The sequence below is a fragment of the Ostrinia furnacalis genome, unplaced genomic scaffold (genome assembly GCF_004193835.3).
Source record: "Ostrinia furnacalis isolate ACB-3 unplaced genomic scaffold, ASM419383v2 OfSCF6932, whole genome shotgun sequence".
Taxonomy (NCBI): domain Eukaryota; kingdom Metazoa; phylum Arthropoda; class Insecta; order Lepidoptera; family Crambidae; genus Ostrinia; species Ostrinia furnacalis.
This window is the reverse complement of record NW_021137171.1, coordinates 685,303-696,705: the sequence shown is the minus strand read 5'-3', so window position 1 is coordinate 696,705 and position 11,403 is coordinate 685,303. Positions and strand designations below refer to the sequence as shown.

The 11,403-nt window shown below is 35.7% G+C and overlaps 1 protein-coding gene across 1 annotated transcript in view; it reads right to left on the bottom strand.

Annotated features, from left to right (window-relative positions):
• Positions 1-1,415: 1,415 nt before the first annotated feature.
• The window catches only part of Scp2 (Sarcoplasmic calcium-binding protein 2), a 53,393-nt gene continuing 43,405 nt past the window's right edge, over positions 1,416-11,403 (bottom strand). The window contains exons 3-7 of the mRNA XM_028318557.1: positions 9,183-9,248; positions 8,759-8,811; positions 6,830-6,949; positions 3,069-3,281; positions 1,416-2,321 (exon numbers count right to left, since the gene is read on the bottom strand). Of these exons, the coding sequence (XP_028174358.1) occupies positions 2,211-2,321; positions 3,069-3,281; positions 6,830-6,949; positions 8,759-8,811; positions 9,183-9,240 (555 nt within the window). The 5' untranslated portion in view covers positions 9,241-9,248 and the 3' untranslated portion in view covers positions 1,416-2,210. The remainder of the gene's footprint in view (positions 2,322-3,068; positions 3,282-6,829; positions 6,950-8,758; positions 8,812-9,182; positions 9,249-11,403) is intronic.

Sequence of the window (11,403 nt, the reverse complement as noted above, 5' to 3'; positions counted from 1 at the left end):
CAAAGTAATCAACCTGCAAAGGCTAGATTGACGCGATAAAGACGTGGCAAGAAGTATTAGAATAGCAAAGTAGAAAACGTACAGTTAACTGTACAGTTTTGTTGCACAACAATAGTATTAGACTAAGAGCTGGTGGACGCCAGACCTACGTCATTTATAAACTACTAGCTGACCCGGCGAACTTTGTTCCGCCTTAATGGCAATAAATAACGGGATAAAAAGTATCCTATGTCCTTCTCCTGGCTCTAAACTACCTCCCTGACAATTTTCAGCTAAATCGGTTCAGCCGTTCTTGAGTTATAAGTGGAGTAACTAACACGACTTTCTTTTATATAATAGATATAGATTTATTTCTATTTCACTAGCTCTTAGTCTATATGACAATCACGTAGAAAAAAATCATGTGTAATAAAATACCAAGTTATTCAAGAAGTAAATGATACTAAGAACTTTTAAGATTATATACGCCAGTGTGTCATCAACATCATCATCATTACCAACATTTCAGCCACAGGACGTCCACTGCTGAACATTATTAGGTTTCTTTGATGATTTTCATATTGCCCGGTTAGTAGCGGATAGCGGCCTGCATCTCTCATTCGTGTAACTATGTCATTACTATACAAAAACATACACTTTTGAACTTTTGATCCTTGATTGACTGTATTTAACTCAACGCATGTGAAGGTCTATCTAGGAATTTATTATCTTTCCATGAAAATAATAGATCACAATGCAATTTAATGCTAGTAAAGTACATATCAATAGTGTTAGTGAAAACAATACTTATACTAAGGTATCTCATTCGTGCTTATACTCGTAACTATGCGAAAAGTCGACGGTATTTATTATACACTGAAACCTTTTACGACCCATAATATCCGGGGTATTATTTCCCCAGGATATTATTCCTAGAATGGTAATAACCGTGTTGATATTCATATTATCAGGGTATTGATATAGGATTTTGATAGCTGGTTATAGTATATTTTGGTCCATAAAAGCGTGAACTTAATGGAAGCATTATAACTTCGCGAATTTGGCTGGAGAGAATTCGCTCGCGAGCACTTTTCACGCAAGAATATTCGCTCACGAACTGTACTGAATTCTAGTGCTCATTAAAATGTATGTTTCCTATTTCTTCAGTTTATTTTCAGTGTTATTTCTAGGAATTTTTGGGGTAAAAATAAACACAAGTATATTATTTACATACATTTATTAATCTATTATGTAGATACATAAATTTCATAGCAACATAACAAGATAAAATTTCATAGCTTAAATTGAGTAAACATTAAATAATTAAAATTGAGACAAATTAACAGGTAAAATATAAAACTTAACAATTTTGTATGTAAAATGTAAAGGTTGTTACACACACTGAAACTACGGCCATTTAACAGTAATTTTTGAAAAATCTAACTATTTCTAATACTAGACGATTAAAATACACACGAAAATTAAATCTAATAGAATGCTATTTGTGTATCTAACAACCTCTCATTTCGTACATCATGAGATCAGTTGGTACAATAATTTTGGTGGTATAGCTTAATACTTAATATAGTATTGAAATTATCATAAAGTAAGGTTGCATACAAAAGAAAGTCTATAATTCGGGTAGCAAGTGGCGGAACAATATAGTAATACGAGTAGAATTATCATTAGATATGACTACAAGATATGCTATTTAATGTCGAAATAGTGAATAATCGATTCGTTGTCACAAGAATCTAAGAATTCGAGAAACACTAGTAAATGCTTGAGCTTCGAGTTATTAAAAGTTGAGAGATTCAAATTCACTTCGATCCGCTATTAAGAGAAATATTAGGAATTACACTATTCTGAACACAGACACACGTTAAATCAAATTTAGATATTGACATTGTGAGGCCTGACAGTGGATTAAGCGTTCAAGGCATGATTTTGCAGCATTTCTTTTTTGTAGAGCCCGTCCACTTTGGCAAAGGAGTACTTTGTGTGCAGCATACGTGACACATGATGAATGTAGACGCAAAATTTTACTGATACTGACGGTGCTTTTTGCTCGTTCGCCAATGTGACCGCGCCCTAAGGCCTAAAAGCCGGAACTGCCTTATTCGGCCTTACTCTAAGTGGTGGCTGTTGCCTTCACTGGCCCTCATCTCCCTGGTTTAGTCGTGGGTTTCAAAAGGGGTAGTATGTCAACATCGGGGTGGATGGTTGGCTGCCTAAAAGCTAGTTCGCCCGAATATGAAGTTGCCGGCGGCGTTGGTATCTTCAGTGGAGAAGTACTCCTTCCAGAGCTCCTGGAACTCCTCCCAGGATACGCTGCTCTTGCCCTGCAGGGAAATAATTGAACTGAAGTATGTTTTTACTCGTATGATCACGGGCCGGAAGACGTAGCGTGGGCAGGTCTCCCACTAGGCGGACCGACGATCTGTAGAGGTCGTGTTAAGTGCCTGGATGCGGGCAGCGTAGGACCGGTTGTTATGGAAATCCTTGGGGGAGGCCTTTGTCCAGCAGTGGACTTTATTTGGCTGAACGAACGATGTTTTTATTTGATTTTGTCATGGGATGAACTGTAGATGATAAGTGTGCCTACCATGAGTTTACGTTAGGTGTGCTCGCTAGCGACTGCGTAAAAAAATGACATTTAAATGTATGACATATTGTGCAGCGCCCCTAGTGGCTACTTTCAAGAAATAAAATCTTCATAGAATTTTTTGACGTATTCGCTAGCGAGCTCACCTAACGTAAACTCATGGTAGGCACAAAGGTATAGAGATATAAAATTATCAATTGAATCGAAGGTGATTTGGAACAAGATACGTTCCAAGATACGCTGACATCTTCCAGTTGGAATATGGACTGGCTGCAGTGTTGCTGATGAGCTTTTTACCTCAGCTATGCACTCTTGGTTGTCGATGCCGTAAGAGGAGTACTTAACTACACACGCTGACTAACTACGCACACAATTGGCCACTTTGCACTACTGGGGTCGAAACCGTAGGAGAAGCAGCCGGTAGTAGAGTACTTAAGCTATCTGTACAGATCCTGCCGTGACTTGCAGCTTATGCTATTCTTACCTTAGCCATCTTGCTGAAGGCCACCTTGCACTCTTGAGGGTCGATGCCATAAGAGGAGCAGACGGTGGTGAACTCATCGCAGTCGATGGAGCCGTCAGCACTAGCGTCCTCCAGTTGGAACATGAACTGGCTGTAGAGCTGCTGCCACTTGAGGGCTGCGGACGGGTTCAGGGCGTAGTCGTTCCACATGGACACCCACTCTTCGACGGAGACCTGGATAGAGGGTTTTTATGAGTCTTGAATTTTAAGAAAAGTCCTTAGCATATTCTGGTAGATCGCTATGTATAGTGTAGTGGTTTTTACTGGACTAATAAGGCAGAGGCCGCTGGTCATATATCTATTTGTAATGGTACGGGTGTTTTTTTTAAGTATATTATGTATGTATTTACAAAAAAAGTATAAATGTATGTTTATATCCGTTGCCGCGTCGTATGGTACCCATAGTACAAGCTCTGCGTAATTTGGGACTGGACGGCGCAGTGCATAATGTCCAAGAATATTTATTTAACTGTATTATTATATCAGAGAACGAATTTACTGTACTGAGAAAAGAGATATTAATGTTTATACAACAGCATTTTATGACAGTTATTTTGTCAGAAAAGTTAATATCATCTAATTAATGAAACTTGATTTTGGCTCGTTCACTTTACCATCATGACTTGAATAATATCATTAATGAAAAATATTCCTTTCAATAGACTGAAAGAAACTAAACAATAACCTTAGCAATTCATTGTTTTGCTATTGTGTCCCTTTTGTGGATTTTCAAAGTATTAAGACTGAAATACATTTAATAACCACCCCACGCACGTAATTATTTGGATATTTCCAACGATATCAAAGATTGGATGAATCTAAAAAAGATGTCTGCCCGTAAACATTAAAAGACAATTAAAACAAGCCCAAGAACAAATTATTGTCCAATTAATTCAAATAAATGAGACAATCTCAGATCGTAAGGAGATCTTGTTACAAAATTAAGCAAGCACCTGAAAATGAGGATTTGTAGCGTCTTATATTACTAAATCTGAACGACAATCAACATTTCGCAAGAATTTACCTAGAAAGAGAAATCTAAGATCCAGTAAAGCTTTTAAAAGCTTATACACATAGTCGTCGTGAGCTTAACGTGACACCGAGGCTACATCACACAGCACACAGTGAATACGCCGACTTATGTGCCTAGGTCTTTAACATTGTCAAAAACTATTTATTGGTCCTTTAAGTTATTAGCTATAACTGAAGATTTTCAAAATGTTTATTCCACGGAGGAAAAATATTAACATTCTATTCCATTCTTATACCTAAAAGATCTCCAATATTTTTTTCTACAGTTGAAGTCGGGGCATGACGTAAATTATTTAGAAACAATTTTTTTTCTTCGAATAAATTATGAGCTTGCAAAGTTTTAAAAGTAAACCTTTTTAATTGACTCAATAAACATTATTTCTAATCTTTTTAATCAAGGATTTTTTAAACGAAAACTCTGATACTCTAACCCATTTCGTGGAAGATAAACAACTGCCGCCTACTTAAAGTAATCAAGACATTTTAATAAAAAGGCTTGAACAAGAAAGATACTTTGGAACAAAAATGGAAAAAGTTTACAAAATTTCAAAGTTTTCCAAACGAAGTGTTGGGGATGGGACGACTAAACGAGCCTTATTGTTTGAACATTTAATAAACATAATAATTCAAATTGCGTAGATTAATGCCCGTTTTTACCATGAATCCCTAATTTTTAAGTGACCCCTATGGTAACACCTGACAGGCATTTTGATTTCATAGGGGTCACTTAAAAATTTGGGATTGATGGCATAAAACTAATATCATAAAGATATATTGCATAGATTAAAACTAAGAGTACAAAAATAAAAAAAAGTTTCTGAGCTTACAAGTAAGTTGCTGGAAGTCGAACAGACAAAGAGACTATAAAGAGGTAATTATTGACTGTGAAACCCTAAAAAGTAAGCCTACGGATAAAAGTACAAAAGTTACTAAAAAAAAACTTAATTCGTTATGCTTTTCATAGCCACTGAACAAAATAAAAAGTCTGTAGTAAAAATTATGCCTCGATTCAGCTTGAAAATTATACATTCCCAATTTATATACATCGCGATTTACTGCCCTATTGGACTGTTAATAAAGTCGAGTGGCCTTTGTACTCAATTTTTAACAATGCTACCTACCTACGTTATAACAATAACCGAATTACCCCACAAAAATGGTAATAAATTCACCGACGGCGACCTAACAATGGAAGTACCCCGTGATTAAGTATGCCTTTGACATACGGCGTATGGTTTTGTTTCATCCGTACAAGGTTAGAATTAGATTTTTTGTGAGCAATTCGTTAGGGGAATGTAAATAGACATTGTGGCAATTTTTGCCAAGGATTTCTGAAAACGCAAATAAAAGAAAATTGACAATAAGTAGGTAATAAAACTGCGCAATTAATTTTACACCGAATCATTCGTTTGTAAGTAAGTACCTACTACTAATCTTTGTCTCTGAAACTTAATTTAAATTTTAACAAACTCTAACCATGTCTAAAGATAATAACAAAATATTGGCTGATAGATAAAAAACCACAAGAAATTCACTTTTGACTATCCATTTGTAGCATTTACAACAATTGAAAATATTTCTAAATATTAAGATTCAAGAAATAAAGGCAGTACTTCTTTAGTAAACATACCAAAAGATACTATAATCCTAGATTACTAGTGATAACACAAAATTCGAGTAAATCTGCAGAAAAAAGTAGCAATCTAGCTGATAGTGTGGTTAGATAGAGTTGAAAAAAATGGTATACATTCAAGCAAGAGCTGCTTTTTATAGCAGTATCTACACTGAGCTCTCTTTTTTGCCATATTTGCGGCACACTTACACCTTAGAGCAGGGTTTTCATTTTTTGCTTGTAATGTAACAATTTTTCTGCTACTCCTGTGTGTGTATTTGTTACTTTTACTTTTTGCTTATTGTGTGTCAATGTGTTTTGCAAATAAACCTTTTATTTATCTATCTATCTACATTAAGGTATTTACCTCTCACCACACAATCAGGCTGTATAGTGACATACCAAACACAGCTGCTAACTACCGTCCCGTCAGCAGGTAGACGGGAAACCGCATTTCCCGGGAATTTCCTGGCTTGTGTCTTGTGTACAAGGATTTAGACGTTTGTATTCAATTTAGGAGGAAAACAGGAACTGAAGGTATTGTCTTGAGTAATTGCAAGTAAAGCTAGTTAATCCTACCTGAGATTGACACAGTTTATTCTGACTAAAATATAGGTAGATCTTTTAAAGATCTATCATTACATGCGAACAAAATAAAAATAAATAAAGGTTAACAACATAATAATAATATTATTATTACAAAATATCTATGTAAAATCCTTTGCTTGTATTTGTGTCTGTCTTGTTGGTTGTCCTCAGTAAACAAATAAATTAGTGAATGGATTATTATCAATTTCTAACAAAATAGTAAATATGCAGGCACCCTTAACATTTTGCAAATCTCGACTAGTAACCATATTTTCATCGATTCCTCTGCGTCTTTATGGAGATGTTTCTTAGAAATCTAAGAAATTAATAATCTGTAGGTACGCTTAGAGTTTAGTCAGTGTAAAAAAAGGAACAGTATAATATTGAGACTTTTACGTGTCCTTGCCCATAGTGTTAAATTGTGAGCCTAGTCCTTATAAATGACCCTTGAAACTAACAAAAAATATTAAGTACATAATTATGTTCTTACCTGGCCATCCTTATTGGAATCAGCCCTCTTCCTCAATCCGTCCCAGATCTTGATCATGATTTCGTGTGTTTCAGTGTGCTTGGCATCTCCTGGCTTCCAGCCTCGGAGGCTGCATATTTTCTGTACAAAAATAATCTTTATTAGCTACACAATAAGACCATAATGATTCTACTTATTTCAAAGTTCAGTAAGTACTGCTATACCGCTCGGATGATGTGGCTTCTCGAGCAAGAAGCTTGAAGCAGGCGACTGGCATGAAATGCAAGACTGAAGTAAACGGCGACATCTATCGGAGGCGAACACACACTTTGGGTCGCTGAACCATAGGAGTAAAGGACGTAGCATACTTATCAATCCGGAAAGGAATCGTAACCGTATCAACTCGAGGCGGTCAGTATTCTTTGTATGAAACTCCATACTGCAACACACACTTATTTGTTGACAGTTGACAGCGCGCGAAAGGCGATGACAGCTCGCGAAAAGCGATACCACAGTATGCGATACGGTGTTGATCCCTCTCCGAGTTGATAAGTCTGCTATGATCTTTAGTATGTAAGTATTATTTTCATAAGGTTTCTAAAGTTTTTTATTTCCATCCTAATACAGCTAACACTGGCTGGTCAACTTACCCGAAAATCAAATAGGATATAGGTAATAGAGTCTTATGTTTGTTTTTAGAAGCATCTCTATCCACTACAGACAGTGACTAAACACAAAGGCTAAAAGCAATGGTAATGTCCATGTGATTGTATTATTTCCACAAAGTAACTAATGTAGGCCCGCCTTCTCATTTGTTTGGGCCGTTGTGTGTGACATAGCAAAGGGCGGAAATGGAATGTCAGCCACTCATGTAAATGTGCACACCAGCATTCAGACATTTTGTTGAAAAATAAGACAATATTACAATGACATGGAATGCTATAGTGCTTAACTTGAAGTGTTGCTGCCTATGCTTAGGTATACGTTAACGAAGAAGGAATAATTTTCATTGCAATTATCTAAAATTAAAAGAATCTGTGTAAACTAGACAATCATTTTGAGGTTCAATTAAAGGGGTTTTAAACATTGAATGTGACAAAGATAAAAATGTTTTTAAACCAAGTAACGAGCAACATCTTATTCGAACTTAAAATGAGACAAGATCGTTATAAAAATAAGAAAAAATGGCCACAAAATAAAAATTTCTTATTTAAACATCTTACTCGCAAAAAATCTGGATAATTGGACAAAAGAATAGAACTTTTATCTGATAAAATGATGATAATAATTTACATTTTCTTTTATTATTAGCACGTACAAGTGTTTTACAGTAAAACAGGTATTTTGTATTCTAAGAAAACACTGGATTTACCTAAAGGTTTGGGAAAATTTCCATGTTTTGTTAAAGCCAAAATAACCTCGTTTTTGCTAGTACCAAAACGACCTTTGAAACTTGTTTACTTACAATGTTACTACATGGTAGGTACCTGTTTATTTACTCTTTATGTAAGCTCTGTTTGCTTTGTAACGCTTTACATAAAGCTACTGAAATTATTTAAATGAGTTTGTTGTAGAGATAGACTAGAACTGGTAGAAAACAGGAAAACTACTTGGATCGCAAAAAATATGGAAATAACATGTTTATGTGTATTCTTGTGATAACGCCCGTATTCACAAATAACGCTTGCCAAGTGAAGCAGCAAATCGAACGCACAGCGTTGAATAGAGATCTGTGATTTTTTCGTTTGTCACCATGTGCGTCCACGCGCATTTTGAGAGCTCATAGTAATGTTTGTGAATACGGACGAAAGGCTATTTCAAAAAGTACAGATTTGACGACGTATGGGTAAATGTAGTCAACAGTAACTAGAAGTCTATAAGCCAGACTAAAATCAAGGAAATTAAAGAGCAAAGCCGCAGGTAGAGCTAATTTTTAATAAATAAGTTTACCTCTATTGCCAGTTCAAAGTCTTTCCTCTCGATGGTTCCGCTCTGGTTGACATCTGAAAAAGAGGGATTGCTCAAACGATGCAATTTTGTTCAAAAAGTTTTCAATTTATAAATGTAGATAACGTTTTGTTTTTCGGAGAAGTAAAACATGATCAGAAATATGTAGGATAAAATTAATGTACTCGTAGTAAAACTATCTTGTTTTTTCTTTCTTTTTTTGACACTTTTCTCTTTTCTTTTCTTCTTTTTATTTTTTCTTTTCTTTATGTTACAATGCTAGTTACTTTATGAAAACGTTATTTTTACATTCTTTCTGTTAACAAACCCCTCAAAGAACTATTTATAAAGCCTGCAATAATACATTTCTTTCGATACAGTTTGATACAAAGTACAAGTCACGGAACAAACTTGGTTAATACTTTACCAAAGAATACGTTGAACACGTACAGAAGCTTTTTTCGTCTGAACTCGGAGACCGACATTGTTTTATCTGGAACAAAAGATAATAAAGGTTATAGGAATGATAGAAACTACTTTATAAACATTGGCTGTATCAATATTTTTCTAGTGTTTGAAAGAGTCTTGCACTATTGTGAAAATAGGTGTATTGAATTGAACCTAATAGAATACCTCCATTTAAACAATTAGATATGAAATCATTTTGAACGACTTAAAAAAAGAGGAAGTTCTCGATTTGGTTGCATGTTTTTTGTATTTTGTTAATAAATATTTTGAGTACTACTATTTTTGCAAAAATTACAATAAACACACGGCAAATAACAGTAGTAATAAAGATTACAATTACCTAAAATGAAAAAAATATCGTGATATTATTATATTGATATTCATCATTGCATAAGTATAATTACAACCTGTGCCATACATTAACTATATCCCAATCCTCACGTTCACCACATACCCATAATTTATAAACCTATCAGGGGAGAACGTTATCACGGTAGGTAATACATCAACGGTAATCTTTTAACACGTTGAGTGCGAAACCAGGTCTATAGACCTTGTGTACGTCTCGCTTACCGTGCGGCTTAGAAAATTATAGTCTTCCTTGTCGTGCGAAAGGCATAACTTCAATTGGGTCCGGTGTAGGAAAGTGATGAATATACAGTGTGTCCGGGCATGTAGTGATCAAACTTTAAGGGCGTGATCAATGGACAATTTTATCGGTGAAAATACTTTAAATTTGGGGCTTGACCCATTTCTCGCATATTTACAACGATTTAAGTTTTTAATTTTTAGTTTTCACCTCTTCCTTCAAAAACAAGTGATAGCGTGGGTAGCTTAACATTNGTTTACAGTATCAGGTTATACATTTTTGTTGCAAAATAACACCTATTTGAACTAGGTTAGATGTGGCAGTTATTTAATGTTATCTTAATGAACCGTGGTAAGTATCTATGTCCATGGAAAACCGATGATTTTCGACGAGTAGGCTCGTATCTTTCTGGTATAAATTAATACTAATATTGAAAATAGGAAAGATTTGTTTGCTTGTTACTTTGTATTGAATAGGCTCCGAAACTACTGGACCGATTTAAAAAAATATCCTACATTATTTCTAACGAACTTAGGTCGGTACGAAATTCGCCTGGTCAGCTAATTTCAAATAATTTGATTTTTTATAGACTACGAGTTTCAGTCTCTGTTACTTTTCACTTCGTACTTTAGTTTTAGGTTAAGTTTTGAGACAGTCTTAAGTCGAAAAAGAAGAAAGAAGACCACTTTAGAGTTGCTAGTTGGAGTAGCCTGTAGGTTCACGTTTCGGACTAACGCCCGTATTCACAAACATTACTATGAAGTCTCACAGTGGTCGTGGACGCACAGGGTGACACATGAACCAATCACACGCCCGTATTCACAAACTATGCTCGCTTAATTGAAGCAGTAAATCGAACGCACAGCTTTGAATAGAGCTCTGTTATTGGTTCGTGTGTCACCCTGTGCGTCCACGCGCACTGTGAGACCTTATAGTAATGTTTGTGAATACGGGTGACAGACCTCTATTCAACGCTGTGCTGCTTCACTTAAGCAAGCATCGTTTGAGAATACGGGCGTATGTCAATCGAGGTTGAGGATTTGAATCCCAATGAGGGTGAATGTAATTCAGTTTAAACACTAAATCCGCTGACCTGGCGACATTGGTCATCGACTTTTGACATGTTGTCAAAAGTACTCGTAATAAAGAGTTCAAGTCGTCGACATGTTTCCTAAATAAAACCACCGACACCAAGCCGGACTTGGTGTGTAAAGTCCTTAAAAACGTGCTGTGAGTAGGAGTCATAGAAGCCTTGATAAGGAAAGGATTATACCTACGATGAACTACCCAAGCTTTATTCGCTTTCATCATCATCATCATCATCATCATCATTTCAGCCATAGGACGTCCACTGCTGAACATAGGTCTCCCCCAATAATTTCCACAAAGGCTGGTTGATATAGCGGCCTGCATCCAGTGCCTTCCTGCTACCTTTATGAGGTCGTCAGCCCACCTTGTTCAGGAGTATTTTTCAGTTATTTTATTTTTCAGTTAAGGATGGCAATTATGGCATACTATTATTTCTGCAAAAATATTTTAGGAGCGTAAATTTTTCATGAGTTGCATACCATACTGGCACCCAAACATAAAC